The sequence below is a fragment of the Stigmatopora nigra genome, chromosome 1 (assembly GCF_051989575.1).
Source record: "Stigmatopora nigra isolate UIUO_SnigA chromosome 1, RoL_Snig_1.1, whole genome shotgun sequence".
Taxonomy (NCBI): domain Eukaryota; kingdom Metazoa; phylum Chordata; class Actinopteri; order Syngnathiformes; family Syngnathidae; genus Stigmatopora; species Stigmatopora nigra.
This window is the reverse complement of record NC_135508.1, coordinates 12,069,407-12,090,588: the sequence shown is the minus strand read 5'-3', so window position 1 is coordinate 12,090,588 and position 21,182 is coordinate 12,069,407. Positions and strand designations below refer to the sequence as shown.

The following is a 21,182-nucleotide window of genomic DNA, read 5'->3' as shown; positions in this document are numbered from 1 at the left end:
AAACATAACATAATTATAGACAATGGACTCTTAGCGAAACCATGCCAGTTTCAAGTCAATGGAGATAATGGTCATTAGACTGGAAGTTAACGTGGAAACCTTTGAGTATGTCGGAAAGGCTAAGCAAGAATAGAAATTGTAGTCTTGTTAGGTCTACATCTCACCAATTTGAAAATTCAGGAAAAAGAAATATAACATACAACATTCATAAATGTTTGAAAAATATAACACCGATAAGTCAGCAGTTTTCAATTGGCTACAGACAATAATAGTCTTCATTAAGAGTGAATAAAACCACAGTCTTAACTCTAATGGTGACCATAATAATAAGTCCACTTTAGGAAATAAAAATTGACTTTATTAAAATGTCCTAAAAACAAAATTGATGAAAAAAGCTGCTCATAAAAGGCAATGCGACAGTAAACAGATTTATCAGTCATTATTCAGATCTCTTCATAACCAGGTAGGGAGTCATCCTTTATCATTGACTTCCTTTCTTGATCTGTTGTCAAATATTCACCTTTCCAAATATTGAATGAACAAAAATAAGACGTGTCTGACAAAGAAAGAATAAGTCTGTAGGTCAAAAATCCTGCCTGATGTTCTCCTTGTTCTCGTCTCCTTGCTGCTGTCTGAGTTGACTCATTTCATTTTCTAGATGAACGATAGCCCGCTCAATCTCGTAGTTCTTACTGACCAACGACACCCAGCTGTCAGGGAGACAAAATGCGACAAGTCTTAAATAAGAACACCTAAAATGAAATGGACACTTAATCATGCTACGTACTTTGATTCAAGCTCGCGAAGTTTGGCTCCTCCAGCCAACTGTTCGTTTTTACGCTGCCAATTCAGATCTTGAATTTGTTTCCTGCGGGTGACAGAAGTCAGATCAACGAGTAAATATGCCAGCATTCATTTCACTCGAGGGAACTTTAACAGACAACTCTTCACCTGAATTTCTGAAGTTCCTTTTGTGCCATTTCGATCATGAAGGCCAACGTACTAGAAGCGGGATCAGAGAATTCTTGGTTAGTTGCCTTTTCCCCAAAAAATCCAAAAGTTATTGTTCCACTGTAAGAAGCAACATGTACGCACTCGTTATAGACTTTCCATGCATTGGTTCCATACTGGGACATGAGCTCCAGGTTCTCGATGCGGACTGCTTGGTGCTCCAACTGGGCCATGGAGTTGTTCACACATTCCTGCCAAGCTGTAATGTCATTCTTTTGACCTGCAGATGGAGCTGGCAGCTCGTACCTTGGGGGCAATGACATTTTATTTTAATGTAGTATTTGTATTTTTCAGATGATACCATCAATCCCAGAACCGGTGGTAGAAAAGTTCAGCGCTTGGTACTAGTACCCATTCCAGAACTTACCTCTTCATGCTCAATAAGTCCATAGGTTGTCTTGAAGCAAGGCGATCAAATTCATTTTTCATAATTTCTGTCTGGAGCATAATGAGGCCAGAATTTGGATTTGTATGTTTTGTTACCCACAGACACACGCGTGTGTGAGTCTTTTAACTACCTATTTATTACCTCAAAAGCAGCAAAGTCGGGTGTGGGCAGGTAGCTCAGGTAATTCTTGGTTGGTCTGTATCTTCTCGTCTCCTCCTCCACTAATGCTGCAGCCTGGGAAACATAGATCCATACATTTAAAAAATTATTATTTTTATTGGTTGTGTGCGTCTTTTATCACTAAATTAAACCAAAACAACTGACTACTATCAAAAACTCTTGACCACTATTTTAAAAATCTGGGATCTTCCCTATCTGTGCATATTGCAAAACAATCAAATATATTTTTATTCATATGAAAAAGATAAATATGCATGATCGGAAACTATAAAGTAGTGAAACTACTTGAATAATAAGATTCGCACATGCTTAGCTTTAGCATAAATGCTTAATAAACTTCACTTACAGCTTCTCTGACACCAGCGGCATCGTAACCTTGGTCAAAATAAGGCAAAGCATCAACAAATACTTCACCAGCGACTGCGGCAGTCCCAGACATATTAATATAGACAAAACTTTTCTAAATTAGTCGATTAACAAAAAAAAAAACGGCAGATTTTTTTTACTTGAGATATTTCCGGTTACGTCGTTCTTCTTCGATTCAATTAATGAGAGCTGCGATTGACTCACGACACTGCTCTCTAGCGGTACGGCTGTTATTACAAGAAACCCCTTCACAACAATAATTGTGCAAACTCCCCGAGGGCTCCTTTAAAAAATCAAATTCAGGACCATCTTGAAATCCTTCCAGTTTTATTCGGTTTACTCCCTCCTTTGTGTGCTGAATGTTTTTCCCATACAGGTAGCACATAATCTGAATCAGTTTCATCGTATATATGACCAGAATTATTTATTTAAATGTATATCTGCTTGTGTTGCTCAACTATGAAATATACACATTAAAGGAAAGTTACGCATCCACCTGAATAAACATAATTAAAATCCTTGAACTTTTGATTGTAAGTGCGTCTTTAGAAAAAAAAACAGTAGGCTATCTAGTGGGCAATTGAGGTAGTGCATAGTTTAATGCCAAGTCGTCAGTAATAGAATTAAAATGTGTCGTGTTCCCTACGAATTTGATGTAGATGACACGACTACGAAAACCATGTCTTGGGCGTGGTCGACGGGTGTCATATAGAAATGTTATTCGTAGCTCAAACTCGTCTGTCAAACGTCGCGCGCGAGGGTCCGGATGTTGCGTCACGACGCATGGAGATCGTCATGGGTTGACAAGTCACGTCGTACGTGCAGAGCGGTCTAATGAGGAAGAAAGATGGCGGACAACAAAGGCGTCGATGATACGGAACCGTCAACAAATCGCGAGCCTGCTCACTCGGCGGCGCAGGAGATCGTGCAGGCGGAAACGTGTGCCGAAACTTCGCCAGCGGGTGCAGGCGACAATACAATGGAAGCGGAAGAGACTGAGCCGCGTGTTTCCACCCCCGAGGCGGGAACAGCCACCGTCGAAGGAAGTGGCGATGCTAACATCATCAATGTTAGCGCCGCCTGCCCTACCGACGTCAGCCCCACCGCCGCCGCCGCCGATGCTGACACCGAAACGAGTCCAGCTGAGGCCCCGGCCGCCGGCGATGTCGCGATCAGCGGACTGGCTTCGCAGATGTCCCCCCCTCCTACGACCCCGACCGTCGGCGATGTCGCGATCAGCGGACTGGCTTCGGAGATGTCCCCTCCTCCTACGGCCCCGGCAACCACACCGACGCCCATTAATTTATTGGATACCTGCGCAGTGTGTAAACTAAAATTTCATGGCCGGGAATGCCAACCAAAACTTCTACCTTGCCTGCACTCGTTTTGTCTGAGCTGCATCCCGGAACCAGAACGGCAGATCAGCGTGCAGATGCCGGGTTCCCATGGGCAATCCAGTACACGTATTGGTGAGTTTGTTTTGAATTTCTTACACGGCGCGCGACGAAAACAAGGGGCAGTTGGCGTTGTAGTCATTTGGAGTACTGCATCTCATTTCATTTTCTAAACCACTTTATCCTCACTGGGATTGCGGGGGGTGCTGGAGCCTATCCCAGCTGACTCTGGGCCAGAGGCGGGGGACAACCTAAATCGGTGGCCAGCCGATTGCAGGGCACAAGGAGACGGACAACCATGCACACTCACACTCATGCCTAGGGGAAATTTAGTGTCCAATCAATGTGGGAGGAAAACCGGAGTACCCGGAGGAAACCCACAGAGGCCGACGAGAACATGCAAACTCCACACAGATGGACATGACTTGGATTTCAACCGAGGACCCCAGAGATGTGAGGCAACCGTGCTAACCACTCGCGATACCGGGCGTCCTTACTGCAATTCACTGTATTTACTTAGCAGCTGAATGTTGTCATGCTTGACATCCAAAATACTTAATGTTGACTCAAAACAACTCGCATGTATGTGCGTATACATATATGTATGACCTCATGTATATCCTCATTTGTAATTCTGAGTGTTGTGCTACCAGTTAACTCTTCTTCATTCTTAGATGGTTAAGTGAATAGTGTTTTGTTTGTTACTATTGGTATTTGTGTATTTACATTAAAAGATTAATGGTGCTTCAAATGTTAACATTCCAAACTTATCTTAAACATAAACAGCAACAACATGTGGGCTGTCAAAATTTTACCAAGGTCTGAGTTCTCTTGGAATTTTAATTTTACTGAATTGCAGTGTATTATACGGACTCCACTCAAAACGCTGCAAAGCAAAATAATACGCGTGCAAATTGCCACAACACGAAAGCATGTTGCCACAACATGTATGCAAATACATGTAGGTTTGTCAATACACACACACTATCTTATTTCTCCTTCAATTATTGTTCCGAGAATTTTTTTTGAATGTTAATTTTTATGTAAGAATTTCAGACACTTTGACAGTACATCAACCAGCCCCATAACTGAAGACCACGTGCACTATACCAGTCAGATTCTTCTTATCGGTCTTATTCATTCGATGCCATTCAAACAGCTCACAGTTACCAACCTATGAATGTCAGCATGATATTTTGGGAACCATCTTAGAGAATCGAGATATGCTCATTCTCCTCATTGGAGTCTCGACGTGACTGTAGTTTGTTCTCGTAACTGGCTTCAGTTGGTTAAGGCTCATATTTCCCGTTGGAGTGGTGTTCTTTTCTTGGATGATGCCGGTTTTCCCTGTCAGGACGAGTAGTAGACGGTGTTGTGTGGGTGAGCTGTTTGCCGATGTCAGAGTTGTAGATCAAGTAGCAAATTGTGGAGGCGTGGTTACGATATGATCAAGCGAAAATTATGGGAAATGAACCCAGGAGCATTTTGTTGATGGATTTAAGAATGCAAAACAATATCTGAAAAGATCCAAAAGTTCTTTGTTGTGCCATTCATTCATGGCCATTACCTGTGTAAGATAAGATTGTAAGATAAGATGACAAAGTCGCTTTGCAATTGCTTGTTCTTGTAGTGTCAGTTTTTGTAAGTATAAAGACATTGTTGTCATAGAGACTTGACACTGATTAATCAGACTTTGCCCAAAGTTTGGTCGTTGTCATAGAGACTGTGCTCTGTTGTCTGCATATCTCTTTCTCTCTCTATAGATAGGACCCATCCACTGTTTATTCGGAGAGAGTTGCAAGGACAACATGCTGTGCAGTTCACTACTGTTAGAGCTCTCTCCCCATCCTGCAGTCTGGTAATACACTTCCTTTAAAAATGTTCTCACACTTTCTGTGTGATAGATCTGAAAATTCAACTTCAGGAGCAGGTTAAGAAAGAGTGAGATCAATTTAATAGGAAATAGGTTTATTACCGGACTTCAGGATGGGGGAGAAAGCTCGAACAGCTGTGAGCCACTCACAATCTGTCGTCCTCGCAATTTTCTCTGAATGAACAGTGGGTCAGTCTTTATATAGGAAAACAGGGCATAGTATGCTTTCCATCAGAATGACCAAACTCAGGGCAAAGTCTGATTAATCAGTGACAAGTCTCCATGGCAACGACCAAACTTTGGGCAAAGTCTGATTAATCAGTGGCAAGTCTCCATGGTAACGACCTAACTTTGGGCCAAGTCCGGTTAATCAGTGTCAAGTTCCCATGACAACGACCCAACTCGGGGCAAGTTTCTTTTGACGACAATGTTTCTTTACTCACAACAACTGATACAATATGAACAAGCAATTGCCAAGCGACTTTGTCATTTTATCTTAATGTTATCTTACACTGTGCCTACTCCTGAAGCTGTTTTACAGACCCAACAAACTTGGCCCAATATTTCAAACGTAATCTATCAGGATTATTCCCGGTAGATTGAATTCAAACTAGATTTTAAAACTAGGTGTTTTGAACTACATTTAGTCTTGAAGATTCAAATCCATATTTGGAAATGCAATCCCTGCATAAACCAAATTTTAGGTACTCCTCAATCCCATATGTGGGTCAATTTGATCTTGAAAAACAGCATTAAATTATTTCTGTCTCAAGAGTAGGATCAGTGCGATACCATATGCTCATGAATAAATGAATAGCACTTTACATTTCCCAAAATATAAATAATTCAAAGAAAGCTATGTGAACTTTTAGTTAGGTGTAGATGTGGTTTCAGTAGGAAATAGGTTTTATGGTTCTGTTCATTTTGAAGTGGCTGTGTATGCATTCCTTTGTATGTCCAATGAGCACAATCATTTACGGAGAAGAGCAGATGGTACCTCCTCAAACTGGCTGTGGCCTGCTCAAACCAGTTCTAGCAGGCTTAAACCATCTCTGGCTAGTTATTGCTAAAATAGCAGGTCAACAAGCTAAAAAACAAAAATTCAAATTACACAAAGTCTATGTTTCTGTGTAAAATATATGTTGGTTTAAGAATCTTAATAGAACTATTTGTATGCCGGTGTCGTTTTCACTTTCATTTAATTAACAAACTAATTGAATTTGGAAGATTTCGTTATCTTGCAACACTACCCTAGTATACCGAGAAGGAACTTCACAAGACAACCAAGGCTCAATAAAACTTACATGGGGAGTTTGTGAGGGAACTACAGAATAATGAAAGAATCGGAATATCCAGTTACATTGTTACCATACCGAATTGGGCGTATACCTGTCCAAAGCGCGAAACGATGCAATGTGCTCACACTCCGAGAACATTGACACAAATTTTGTCATTGCCACAGTCTGCTGAACCACAACTTGAAACATTTCGATCGCCGTCTTGTAAATTTGCATATACTGGTATTCTCTGTACAATTAAAAATGTTCATGTATAAATGGCCAGATATTAATTGTAGGTAAGCAATTTCCCAGGGGTAATAATCTGTTCTTTTTAACTCCACACACTGGCAAATGCCCAATTCTATAAGGTTTATTGGCTGCATCTAAACGTAGCTACTTGTTGGGGTCATTAGTCTCACATTTATTATATATTTGCTCGCAATGAAGAATGTTTTTCTTTTCTTAGCTTATTAACATTAACACAAGTCATTTTTAATACATCTCTTGCATGATTAATGCTCGCTCCTAAGTAACCGAAACAACTCGAAGGTCACTCCCCTTTGCAGCTGGCTCCGAGGACTTTGAATTGTTTTGAGAAAAATCGACCTCTCACACGGTTGATCACACCGAAGATCTGGAGGACTCTCAATTGTTTTGACCTCGATTTCGCACCAGGTGGTTATACCGCTTCCTTGGATCCGAAGGACTTGCAAGTATTTTTACTTCTGAAAGTGTGGTACACAACACTACCATGGGAAGATCCAAAGGACTTGCAACTGTTTTGACTTCTGAAGATCTGACAGACCATCAGTTGTTTTGAGAACAGAGATGCATGTTGTTAATCTTATGTAATAAATTTGCAAGAGAGGATTCAATTCGTGAGAATGGTTTTGACCGAAGACGCGTGTGGATCAATTCTCTTTTGCAAGAACCAGGTTATGTTGTCTGAAGTCAGATGTCTGTTTTTTCACAGCGTGTATTTGGGAATGCCTAATGGTAGACATATCAATACTGAAGTGTAATTTAGCAATTTTCCTTCAGAAAATTCTCAGAACTAAAAATAGCATTTCTAACTCCAAGCGACATGCCACGATTATTTTACTCTCTTCTCTTTCCAGTAAATATTATGCGATGTTCATTGTGCCACCAAGACTACAAGCAAATTGATATTATTGACAACTACTTGATAAAGGATACCTCCGACACCACCGGCACAGGCAATGAAAAAGCTGCACAGGTAAGTTAAGAAAAGATGCCATGCTATAGCGTATAAGATAGTTTGTGAAAATGTAACCCTCTTATTTCATGTTTTTAGTGCTGAAAAAGAGTAAACCATGAATAATTATCAGTGCTGTCAATCGGTTTTTGCCCAAAAGTATCACAGCTTTAACACATTGTCACACCCCTACTGCATTTTTACAGGATTTAAGGTGCTTAAGCATTCTGTTTGTTTGACTTGATTTTTTTTCAAGGTGTGCACAAGTTGTGAAGACAATGCTGGAACCATAGGCTTTTGCATGGAGTGTGGAGAATGGCTGTGTAAAACCTGTGTGGAAGCCCACCAGAGGGTCAAAATAACCAAAGACCACAAGATCCGCACCAGAGAGGATCCTAACACTGCTGGTACGTTAGTCTGTTTACAAATGTAAACATAACCAAAAATAATAACATCCATATACGGCTGTCATTTAACGGAATCATATATCTAGAACTCAAAATGTGCATATTACAAATTCTCAATGGGTTTAAGAGATTGGACTCTGGAGCAATGGAAGAAGGTCATGTTGTCTGATGTGTTCAGATTCACCCTGTACCAGAGTGATGGACAGACACATCAGGGTAAAATGTGAGGCCGATGATGTGGTGCACTCGTTAGACTTCGTGCCTGCCGTACAAGCCAGTATGAAGTCAGCTAGCTACTTAAAAATATTGAGGGAGGAAGAGGCATGGCATTTTTACACATGGTTTGACAACCACAGTGTTTGGGATTTGTTGGAAAAGGCTTTGCACAGTGGTACTAAAAATTAATGCATTTACTTGTGCCTTAGAATAGGTGATCTATTTATTGTCACTCTGGAATGTGAATTTGATTGATGACATTATTAATCATAATGTCATCTCAATATCATTACTTTTAATTACATCATTAACCTTTTGACCTCAAATTTAACTCCCCTCATTATCTTTAACATCATTAACCTCAATAAAAATATTAATATAAATAACATAATTCACCTTTGACCTTGCCTAAGGCGGTCGGGCAACAAAGCAATGATTGATGAGAAGGATAAGATGGATATTGGGGGTTAAGGGTCAGATGAGGCGTGGTTAGCCCTAAAATGGCGGTTTTTGTACCGATATTATTTGGACAGGGAGGAAGAACTAAAACGACAATTTTGTAATTCCGTTTAAATAAAAAACGACTCGGACATCATACTTCAACCAGGTTTCACTCTCCTTTTGACTTATAATTTTCCTGAAACATTTAAAAATATTAGGAAAGCGAGTGAAGGGCCTCTTAAAAAATAATGACTGCTTGAATATGCAGGAATGATGGAATAATAAACAACCACATTGAAAACAATAAGGTTACTTCCTATGAGAAAATTACAACATATTCCCAATGGTATCATTACACCCATAGTTGGTAAATCATAAAAATTCCTTTATTCCAATGGGAAAACATCCGTTTCCGGTTCCCAAACAATGACCCCGGGGGTTTGCGAGTGGACGCAATGGGACCCCTTAAAATTTTAAAACTTCCGCTCGAAAACAATAGTTGGCAGTAATCCTGGCATCCTCTTTACCCAAGGAAGACCTTGTTAAAAATAACTTTGCCACTGTTGTAAAATTATATATTCATTTCCTCTCTTTCCCTGCGGGGGTGGAGAAACACACTGAAAACAGTGCTGACACCAGACCAAGAGGTCAACAAGTCATCCTCCCTCTCTCCCTCTTTTGCGGAAAACACTTAAAACATTCCCGCGTTTGTAAAATCGTTTCCGGTCCCATTTTTATTATGTTAATTTCCTCCTAAGATTAATTACCTTATGTTGGTATTTATTTATTTATTCATTTACTTATTAAATTAGATTACTTTTTTCATCCCATATTCGGGAAAAACACTGCCGCTGTAGCAGACCGTAGTTTCATATGCTTTATTTATTTTGATAAATAATTTCCTTATTTTCTCTGATTTTGTGTGTTTTCTCACTTCTTTCATACAAAATTGGGACACATTGACACATTTTAAAGGGTTTAGTTGGTAGTTGTGTGAGGACTGCAACAAATTTGAGAATATACATATAAAGTACACCTCTACTTACGAAAATTTCAAGTTAAGAAAAAGTCTTGGAGCCAATTAATTTTGTAAGTAGAGGTACGACTGTATTAGCTCTCTTGAAATTTGAAGTTTTGCTTACCGTACCGTACTTGAAATTTAAAGTCACGCATGATGCATTCCGGTGCCTTCAAATCCCACTTTTTAGCTTCATACTAATGTTCTCCTTACTTTCCGTATGTTCCTCATACTTAAAATTTTGAATTCTGGCAAGTTTTCCATCAATACTTACAAATGTCAGTTTGACTTGATTTTTGATTTGTTTTTTTAAATCCTTCAACAAAAACAGGAAGTGCACAGATTATTCGTAATTAATGTAAACAGCATTTATCTTGATTCCTCATTGTAACATTTGTCTTCCAGTCGATGATGTATGTGGTAGCATATTTTCTATATTTCTTTCACCAGGTCATTCACCGGCGGTGTCTTCTTTTTGTTTTTCAGAGACTGTCGGTACATCTGGACATAGACCTGTATTTTGTCCCATCCACAAGCAAGAACCCCTCAAGCTATTCTGCGAGACGTGTGACACTTTAACATGTCGGGACTGCCAGCTTCTCGAACACAAGGAGCATAGGTACTCATTAAAGTTTCGTTTGAAAATGGAAGACTAAACATGATTAATCTAACTGCAAAGTTGCATGAGTTGTTGTTTGCTCACTCAGTCAGTGGTTCTCACCATGATTATATGAAAGTTCTTCAAGACTCATTTTTTTCCAGGTATCAGTTCTTAGAAGAAACTTATCAGAACCATAAAGCTATCGTTGAGGCCACAATGAAAAAATTACACGAGAAGAAAAGCTACGTCCATTATTCGGTTTCTCAAGTACAAAATAGGTGAGTAAATGTACTGCTGTAACAAGAAATATACACATAGAGGACCTTCAACTTAACCACACTGTGATTGCCGTGAAGACTAAAAAATCATTACAGACAATATTTTATTCATTTCTTAAACGAATGTATTGAAAATGATTATCCAAATGACTAACAGAAGTCAGGCTAAATCTACAATCATTACTGATTAACAAAAGGTGTACTGTTTGTTTTGAAATCCAGGTTAAAAGAGCTAGAAGAAACCCATAAGAAGGTTGAACATGAAATCAAGATTGCAGTTTTTACCCTGATAAATGAGATTAACAAAAAGGGCAAGTCTTTATTACAACAACTGGAGGTAAAATAACCAATTCCATAATGTTTATTTTTTCACCTCAAATGATTTTTAAAGTAGCTTTCTGATATTTTAATGGCTTGGATGTATTTGTGGGTTGACATTGTGTGGACATTATCTTTTATTCATATTCATCATAATGGGAAGGGAGCTCCTCTGTGGCCGGAATCTTCCTCTTTATGAACATTTTCCAGTGTTTAACTGTCATTTGATTTTTAAAATGATCACAATTCTGTCTAGGCTGTGACCAAAGATCGCACTGCAAGGCTGATGGCCCAGCATAAGGATACCACCCAGCTTGCCCAGCAGATTCAACATGTACTGAACTTCTGCCAATGGGCCATTTCAACTGGCAGCAGCACTGCGCTGCTTTATAGCAAGAGGCCGGTATGTTGTTGAGCTTTGTTCAAATGCTAGGCAATGCAGTAGTTTATCATACTAGATGCAGAGTAATTTTTATCAAGTTTGCGCCAGATTTAAAAATGCTAGGCTTCACATTAAAAAAACAGCGTATTTTCATGATTATTGTCCACATAAAACTATAAAATGCACACATTTGAGTTTTGCCTACTATATAATTTGCCACCAATTTCAGAGCACAATAAATTACGTCATGAACATTCTGGTGCCTTGTTTCCTCACCCACTGTATGTGAAGTAGCTGGAAAAGGCCAGACGATTACATAGAAATGCAGAGGGGGTAAAGAGTAATGGCGTGCGATAGCATATTTTGGCATCGATTTGGACCAATGTGATTGCAGGGCCAGTATCGCCAATACAGATACTATTAAATATTTATGCCTTATTGAATTGCTAGATCTCTTTTTTTTTTTACTTTCAAGTACTTCTCTGATGATTAATTTATGTTGTAATATCATGCTTGCATGGGGAGAAAAAATCAATAGTGTAATTTAACATGATTTGGGAAATATATCGTCCTCAAAACATTTTTGTGACTGGCCTACATGTTGCAATAGGGAACATTTAAAGATTTTTTTTATACACAAAATGACATCTGTCCACCTTTTTCTTTATTGGTTGTTACACACTCGCACTGTCTATAGTAGTTTGAGTTTCTGACTGCTAACGTGGTGTCGTCACCGTGATCGCGTTGGCCACTAATTGTGTAATGAATGACACTTAGGCTTTGCAACAAGCAAGCATGCTCCTTAGCTTGTAAAAATACCCAAATTCTTTTTACTATTTTTCATGGAATATTGGTGTTAAGTGAACGAAAAAGTTCAGTTTGAGTGAATGCATGGTTCTTACTTTCAGATCCTATTCCAGCTTCGTCAGCTCTTTAAGGCAAGACTAGAGCCAGTGCCCGTGTCCAATGGAGAAGTGCGCTTTTTCTGTGACCCCACCTTCTGGGCCAAAAATGTGGTCAATCTAGGTATGTCCAGTGTAGCTATTTAGTTGTTGAACTGAATTCCAAATGACCATGTGATCCAACCTGTTCTATGTCAAGATGTCTCAAGTCTCCTTTAGCTCACCAATTTGTCTGCGGGCCAGTGCGATAGGCTCCTGTTTCAATGGTTACCTCTTTTTCCGATTCTAGGTAATCTGATCATTGAGAAGACACCACCACCTATATATCCAGCCAATATGGTGAGTGGTGGAGGTGGTTGTGGCAGCTCCATTTCACCAGGTCAGGGTCCACCCAGCAAAAATCCAGGGCAAATCAATCTGGCCCAGCTCCGTCTGCAGCACATGCAACAGGCAGCTACCGCACAGAAACAGCAACATCTCCAGCAGCATCAACAGCATCAACAGCAACAACAGCATCATCAACACCAACAACATCAACAGCATCAACAGCAGCAACAACAGCATCAACAGCAACAACAGCATCAACAGCAACAACAGCAACAACACCATCAACAACAGCATCAACAACACCAACAGCAGCAAATGCAGCAACAGATGCGGCTCACTTCCCAGATGCCCCAACAACATTCCAGACAGACTGTACCATCTATGGTTCAGCAACCGGTAATTCACTGGACTTATTTTTTAATGCTCTATCGTTTAGTATTGCTGAAGAGTGAGTCACATCAGGCATTTTTTTTGTCTTCATCAAGAAAAGCTTTGTTGTGTTTTGTATGCAATTCACTGGCTTGCGGTTCTAACTTATGATTGTTATATTGCTTCTTGACCAGCCTCCCAGGCTCATCAATTTGCTGCAGAACCCAAGAGGGCCTATAGTCATGACTGGCGGGCATATTCCCCCCATGTACTCGTCGTCCCATCACATGCGTCTACCGGGCCCGTCGCAGGGCAGGATACCCACAGCTCAGCCGAGACTCAATGGGCAACAGTATACTAGCATGATGCAGCCTCACCTACAGCGACAGGTCAGTTGCAAAAAATCCAGTTTGTACGGTGGCGATTCGAAATAGCTTCCCAATCCTTTAACAAAGTCAAATTTTTAAGAAATATATCTATTGTTTTCTCCTCCGTTACCAGGATTTTAAACAGTCAGCTAAAGAGTTGTACGATTTGATGAAGAAAAATTGAGAACACAGTGTAGACTTCTCAAAAGATTGATTGGCCCCCTTTTTCTGCAAAAAATGGACCATCCTTGAATACGTGTACTCCGTGGTGCAAATTGAGATGACAAAAATTGTATGATGAGACAGTTTAGACTTTAGAAGTTAATATTGTGTTGAGAGTAGCATTTTGCATTTGAAGTGGTGATTTTCAGCATCGTGTATACTCGGTATCGGTATTGCCGCCCGATATGACTATTTTTGGAGTATCGGGCTACTGCATTTAGTCAAGATTTTCAGTACTGTCTTGCTTTTAGGCAAACATGTCCGCTCACGGGGGACCTCCCTTTAGAAACTAATGACTAATAGATTGTGTAATATCATGAAATAAGCATTTCTTGACGTTAATACAAACAAGATTTACAGTGAGTGAGTTTCTGTGTGCGCATGTATATATGTATAAATGTGTATATATTTATATATGTATATATTTATATATGTATATATGTATTTATATATATATGTATTTATGTATATATGTATTTATGTATATATGTATTTATGTATATATGTATTTATGTATACATGTATTTATGTATACATGCATGCATACATGCCTACATGCATATATATATTTATGTATTTTTTGTCATAAATACTGGTCTATTGTGTTTTAGTTTTAATCCTGCATATTGACTAACGTTAGGTTCCCTCTAGCCTTCAATCAATATGCAGCCAATATTCCTTCCTATGTGCGCTCATTTACCTACAAATAAGTCTAGACAAGTAAAACCTCCACTAGATAAGAGACTATACGCCGCCATGTTTCTTTCTGTGTCCAGATGTCGTTAGAATCTGAGATGAGCCACCAAAGATTTCGTTTCTTACTACATTCCGGGGTTTGGTACCTTTTTCTTACCTTGCCATTTGTGCATTTTGTGAAGCACGTTTGTCGTCCAATTGCATGATTGGCAATCATCCTCACTTAGCAAAGCTTTGATGCCGATTTACTTTGGAATAATACTCACCAGTGACCTTTCTTGTTTCCCTTATATCTCTCCTCTCCTCTATCCCCCATTTTGTCTATCTGACTCCTTTTCATTTAGCATTCCAACCCAGGCCACGCAGGCCCCTTCCCAGTGGCGTCAGGCCACAATGCAAACCCCACAAGCCCTACCAGTGCCAGCATGGCAGGAGCACATGCTCACCATGGCCCTGCCAACCCTGTCATCAGTCCCATTGAGCTCATCCCCTCTGTCACCAACCCAGAGAACTTGCCCTGTCTACCAGAGATCCCACCCATTCAGGTGTGAACATCATTTTCCTAGCTAGGTTAATTTCATGCTTAATGTGGCGTATTATTCATAATATCCTAAATTCAAATGTTGGTTATGCACATTAAAAAAACTAAATGCTTCTATATCTTAGCAAGAATTGTTTTTTTAAAAAGTTCCACACGGTGGCTATTAATTATTTTTGCAGATGCCTTGAGATTCTCACTATTCATTCAAAATCACAAATATAATTTAAATTGTCATGGTAACAATTCATGTTTTTGCAATGCACTTCCCAAATATTTTATTTATTTATTTTTAGAAAATGCATTATTTGTAGCGACTTAACTGCAGCCATTTGATCAGATGATTACTTTGGGGCATGATTAGCTGATCCCTCACAGCAAACATTTTTCAAGCTGCTAAAATCTGCTTTAGTTTTTTTTTGTTCTGGCTTCATCTCAAGCACCTGGAATATTGTAACATGATTATCAATTTGTTTCCTTAGCTAGAAGATGCAGGTTCTAGCAACCTTGGCAACCTCTTGACACGCTACATCGCAGCTAGCACGCTACAGCAGACAGGTTCAAGGGACATGAATCCTTCCCCTGGACTTTCCATACACTCACCTGGATCTTCAGGTATCCAAATCCTTCCCATATGTTAATCTCGCTCTCCTATTTGCAACCAGTCATCATCCCACATGAATTTATTATTCCACTGATTGCAGACTCTTGTATATAGTTTGATGTAAACATATATAATTATATTATTATTATTATTAGGTCTTTCCAATGGACACACACCAGCGCGACCCTCCAGCACATCCAGTTCGGGTAGTAGAGGCAGGTGAGGTGCTTCTGTCTTGCTTTTTTCTCAATTTGCAGACCTGGACTTACACACACCATGTTTTAGTCTTTTCTATTTTAAGCATTTACTCAAATAGCACTTTAATGTAACAATTGCATTAATTTTTTGTGGAAAAGTCGTTTTTGGGGTATGCTACATCGAAATGTATTCCAATTTCTTTCGTGATCCCACTCCAAAATGTATGGCCACGTTTGCTCCTCATATTACGTTTTGATTATCTGCTCATTTGGTATGTTGTAACTCAAGGTGGCTTGTTCTCTTCTCAAGTTGCAGCTCTGGAAGCAAAACAGCAGGTGGAGGTACTGCGGAACCTGTCCGGGTCAAACAGGAGCCTGGTTCAGACGAGGCTTATGAGTGTGCAGGTTCTTCCACGAAGATAGAGCGAGGGCAAGACTCTGGGAGAAGTTCTTGCATGGTATGAATAATGGCAATTCGTGTTGTAGTTAGAGAGATGCTAGGCTACTTTCTGTGTGTTGTTGATTTGGCCTTGAGCAAGGCACCAGCCATTCTCTCCTTACAAGATCGAGGGCACATTTTCATAAATCATTAATAAGTAATTTTCTTATAATTTTCTCATTTTTGTGTGTTTCCTCTCATCTGTCATACAAAATTGGGACACTTTGACCAATTTTAAAGGGTTTAATTGGTAGTTGTGTGAGCACTGTGGTACAAATTAGTGAATTTAAATGTATAATACAGCTACTTACAGAATTTTCAAATTACAAAAAAGGTCTGGAACTAATTATTTTGCAATTTTTAACTTTTTGGTAAAACAAAATAGATATGAACAGATTGTGGTACATTTTAAACACTTTTAGATTTCAGTTCTAGCATGTTGGTGGACCATCAACCAAAAGGAATTCATTTTCTGGCTGTGTAATTTGAGAGTTCAACACTAAAATTCAATGTTGTTAAATTTCAAATTATTTGAAGGTTTGTTGGTCATTTGCTTAATTGGTTGCATAACACCTAAATCAACCTTGTCTTTATTATCCCTACAGTTGAGCACGGAAGGCAGCACGATTGAGAAAATTAAAGTGGAGCTTGAGTCTGAGAGGCCTTGTCCTGGGTTGAACGGCTCCGGTACGCAGCTAACCAATGGATGTATGGTCAAAGGGCAGGCTGCGAGCACAACGGGCAATCCCAATAGGACCGAGGACGATCCTAATGAGGACTGGTGTGCAGTTTGCATCAATGGCGGCGATTTGTTATTATGTTGCGACCGCTGTCCTAGAGTGTTTCACATGAAATGCCATGTGCCTACTATTGAAATCTTCCCCAAGTAAGTGTATTCCACTTGAGACTAATGTGGATGGTATCTGCTTCTTTTTGTGTGTGTGTATGTTTTAACTTTCTTTTTTGGATTGCATTCTTAGGGGAGATTTTCTGTGCACCTTTTGCCGGAGTATATCTACTCCCGAGATTTTGTACTGTGACGAGAGCAAGAAAGCTAGTGGAGAAAATCCCCTTCAAGCTGAAGATCAGAGGGTACATACCGTTTGCCCATCTGCGCTAAGTTTGACCACCTTCCTCGATGTCAAAGTTAATGTTATTGTCAACTTTTATGCAGAAATGTGAGCGGCTCCTACTACACGTCTACTGTCATGAGCTCAGTGTGGGCTTCAGGGAGCCTGTCCCCAGTTCTGTGAGTTGCCATGCACGACACAAGCACACCCACTTATAAAGTTGAATTCAAATTCCATCCCTCGTCTTCCACATTCTGATCATGTACTGCCTGACTGGCACTTTAAAGCTAATTCATACTGTATGTACAGAATTCAATTCAACGTGTTTTCTTTCAGGTGCCAAACTACTACAGAATTATCAAGCACCCTATGGACCTGAAAAAAGTGAAGAGAAAGTTACAGCGACAGAGCTCCACGTCTTATAAATCCATACAGGAATTTGTATGCGACATGCGCAGGATTTTCCAAAACTGTGCAAAGTATAATGAGGTGAGCAGCATGATTTAATTTTGCCTGCTGTGGGAAATAAGACCTGGTGACTGTGCAGGTTTTGTTTGGGAGGATAGTAACGAAAAGGTAGCAGAGGGAGAGAAAATGTCACACAAAGCAGACATCAGTTAAGTTAATTCAAATGGGAAGCATTTAATATGTTTGTATATTATTCTGAATGGATACTATTTAATTTGACAGTCTCCATTTCCATCCACGGATATACATAGAATTTATACTCGTCCCATTGTGGGTGTGCAGAAATCTGAGCAGACTTTGGGCATGAGGCAGAGTTCACCCTGTTTGCATTTTATAACCTTTATTAACTTGCTCTTAACATATTGCTATTTCCTTTTTATTTGGGGGGTAAATAAGAGCTTGTTTGGCAGGCAAGTCAACTTATTCCCATGACAGTGACACTAAACCAATATCTTGGTGCTGTGAACTGAAACAATCTAAAAATTTTAAGTGCAATGATTTATACTGATTTGTCATGTTATACTGAAGAGATATTTTTCTACTGGTTTCTCTATAAGTTGAGTTCAGTTCAATTTGAGTCATCAGATCTCCCATTCCTTCTGTGACGGCATCACAAAAAGCTATGCAAAAGTAAAAGAAAAAACTTGCAGAGTTAATTGAATCTGTAGTCATGTGATATCGGCCTCATTGATAGCAATATAATTTTTTTTCATTCGTTTGCGGCATCGCTTAAGGGTCGCGGGGGTGCTGGAGCCTATCCCAGCCAACTACAAACAGCAGGCGCAGGACACCTTGAATTGTTTGCCAGCCAGGAAACAAGGAAAACGGACAACCGTTCACACTTCCCCACAGGCAATCTAGAATGTCCTACCATGTTACCACGCATATTTTTGGATTGTGGGAGGAAACCGGAGTACCCGGAGAAAACCCACGCTAGCCTGTGAATAACATGCATACTCCATATAGGGAGGACCCACCTGGGATCCAACCCTCAACCCCATGTTTTAAAGAAATCAAATCTTAAAGTTAAATTGGTGAGGTGGTACGTAACCACACTCACAAGGGAATATTTCTTTTCCTACCCGACGTAACCACACTCACAAGGGAATATTTCTTTTCCTACCCGGAATACACGGGGGTACACATTCCAGCATACAAAGAGTTCCAATGTATTCTAACCTCACCTGCCTATAATGTGAACTCTTTTCTCCCCCTGCTACTTGACTGTTTGTGTTGTAATGTTATTGCCCCCTTTTAGATGTCTCGAATAATCCAAGTTTATGCTGAGGATAAAGCGATTAATCAGCAGGTAAGATGTTTGAAATAAAGCACAGATGTCCCTCCCTCTCCTGCCAAGGCTTTAAAAAATGTTTTCGTCATTTTGGCCACTGGAATTGTTTTGTTTGATTGCATTCATTTAAGTCGCCTCTTGATTCTGACTGCTGTTGTAAATACTGGAAAGCAACTGTAAATGGCAACTTGACCACTCTGTCGTGCCGATTATAGCTACAAGTCAATTTATTTTTGATTGGTTAGCCATTCAAGGGTAATCAAGGGTTGGTGAAATGGTCTCAATTGACGTTATTATACACTTATTTGAATGGTCAAACAGACTGAGTTCAGTGTGAGTGTCATTTTTAGGGTGGATAGCGCCATCTATGGTGGTAAATGCCGTAGATAAATTCCAAGAAAAGTAAAGAGGTAGCGCGAAGAGTGCATGGTAACATGGTTTCATAATTGAAGCAATGTTTCCTAGAGTATGGGGTGATGTTACATGGAAAGACAGGATGATATCAGGGCTTTGTATGGAAAGGTCATTTTTAAATTTTCTTTTAAACCTGGGCGTCTATTTTTTTTTTTAGTGGTTGTTTTTCAAATTCTTCAATGGAAACTTTCAGCACACCTTTTTAACCACATCAAATTTGTCTCCCCACCAATCCATTCTGCCCCCCATCTTTCTTCTCTCCCTACCCTGACAGGACGGATCAGAGATGGCGGTTTCTGGAAAGGCTGTGAGTTTGTTCTATGAGGATAAGCTGAAGGAGGTCTTCCCCGGACAGAGCTTCCCAGAACCCCTTGAACTCGAAGCCACGGACTTTGTGGAGCATAAGGACGGCGAGGAAACGGAGGATTCTGAGGACGACTTCATTCCACCCCGACGCAAACGATTAAAAGTAGATGGAGAAGAGAAATTGCTTCACATCAAGTGAGGAGAAGCTGTGTCATCGCTCTGGTTTCATGAACATTTCACTACTTTTCATCTTCAGATTTTTAAGTTGGACTTGTCTGACAGTTGTAAAAATTATTTTTCACTTTAGAGCAAGCATTTTCATTTGTATAGCTGTTGTCACACTTTCTTTATAAAGCCATCCTACTACCAACCAATGACTAAGATACAGCATCTTTTTTTTCTTCCTGATTTTGATTTGTCAAGTGTGGACTTGATGATGTCTGTGTATAAGAGGAACTTATTGAACACTGAATGAAAGTATTACTACAGTATTCATGACTGGGTGCTCGTCAACCAAAATATATTAAAGGAAATATATGTTGTAAAATTGGGCTTGTGGGTGTGCTCAAGTCGGTTATGCCTTTGTTTTCTTTTTAGCTCTATAGGATTTATTCCGAGAGATTTTGTGTAGTGGTGAGGTCAGTTCTCTGCAATTTTTGGGGTGTTGATGAACATCATTTTAGGTCAGAGATCCTTTTTTTGTTGACCAAAGCTTCCTCTGATCAGTTCATGAATTAAAATGTTCGTGGTTGGTCGTTCAACCACAACAGACGTCATGGAAAGGGTATGTATGTACCTTTGGTCATCCAATGAAATGTGAGCTGTCTACAGCAATCCCTCGAATATCGCGGGTTCACTAAATCGTGGATTTTTCATTCTGGGGGATTTTTTTAATAAAATATTTTCTGTAAATTCATAAAAATGTGAAAATCCACGCTGAAATTCGCAAGCGGAAGCTACTCCGTTGTCTTCCGCTTACTATTAGGACTCGGCACAAATGTAAAAAATATATGTATTCATTTATCTTAAATGGAGGTGGCCCTACTTTGCTGTTTTTCGTTTATCGCGGCTGTCTCTGGTCTACATTAACCGCGATAATCGAGGGATTACTGTAATTGTTAAATTCTATTTTCTCTTAGCAGGGTTGCAGCTTCACACTTTGCATCTAGATGGCACTCTGAAATCCTACTACTGTACTGAAATGACACTCCACAGTATACTGTTGCTTCACACCAATGCTCCATTGGTGGATTACAGTGACCTTGTAGTGCAGACGTTGCAAATTACTATCGCAAAATGACACGATTTTTGTACTAATGTTACAAGAAATGGACACACCACTTCCTTTTGGTTGTCTGTGAACATGACTACCACCTGAGCCAGTATTAACTACCTACATTAATGAACTAAAGAGAAATAAAACAATAAAACTGACAGACACAAATGCATAAAAATAACTTGTGTGAAAGTGGATAGATTATATTTTTGCATAATTTAGGAAGTCAATATTTGTATCACAAACATTTTGGTAAAATTTTGGAGTAAACCGGTTCCAAATGTATTACGACAGACCGGCTCGGTACCCAAATTGCTCATAACAAA

General features: G+C 39.6%; 2 protein-coding genes across 7 annotated transcripts; one reads left to right on the top strand and one right to left on the bottom strand.

The window, feature by feature from the left end:
• Positions 1 to 336: 336 nt before the first annotated feature.
• bcas2 (BCAS2 pre-mRNA processing factor) lies at positions 337 to 3,129 on the bottom strand. The gene is made up of 7 exons (XM_077714632.1): positions 1,926 to 3,129; positions 1,541 to 1,633; positions 1,379 to 1,449; positions 1,096 to 1,257; positions 952 to 1,002; positions 788 to 868; positions 337 to 710 (listed from the first exon to the last, which is right to left on the bottom strand). Exons 1-7 carry the CDS (start codon positions 2,016 to 2,018, stop codon positions 584 to 586), a joined length of 678 nt encoding a protein of 225 aa, XP_077570758.1. The 5' UTR covers positions 2,019 to 3,129; the 3' UTR covers positions 337 to 583.
• trim33 (tripartite motif containing 33) lies at positions 2,687 to 20,992 on the top strand. 6 transcript variants are annotated; one of them, XM_077714559.1, is made up of 21 exons: positions 2,687 to 3,414; positions 7,611 to 7,729; positions 7,965 to 8,115; positions 10,277 to 10,409; positions 10,553 to 10,669; positions 10,892 to 11,006; positions 11,244 to 11,390; positions 12,278 to 12,395; positions 12,561 to 12,994; positions 13,162 to 13,356; positions 14,334 to 14,390; positions 14,598 to 14,798; positions 15,274 to 15,406; positions 15,551 to 15,614; positions 15,909 to 16,050; positions 16,637 to 16,917; positions 17,012 to 17,123; positions 17,206 to 17,280; positions 17,438 to 17,590; positions 18,828 to 18,878; positions 19,549 to 20,992. In XM_077714559.1, the coding sequence occupies exons 1-21, from the start codon at positions 2,793 to 2,795 to the stop codon at positions 19,777 to 19,779; spliced, it is 3,651 nt and encodes a 1,216-aa protein (XP_077570685.1). In that variant the 5' UTR covers positions 2,687 to 2,792; the 3' UTR covers positions 19,780 to 20,992. The 6 variants fall into 6 exon arrangements, with proteins under 6 accessions (XP_077570685.1, XP_077570677.1, XP_077570708.1 ...); XM_077714551.1 differs by having other exon boundaries at positions 2,688 to 3,414; positions 15,903 to 16,050; positions 19,549 to 20,990; XM_077714582.1 differs by lacking the exon at positions 14,334 to 14,390 and having other exon boundaries at positions 2,688 to 3,414; positions 19,549 to 20,990.
• The last annotated feature ends 190 nt before the right edge of the window (positions 20,993 to 21,182 follow it).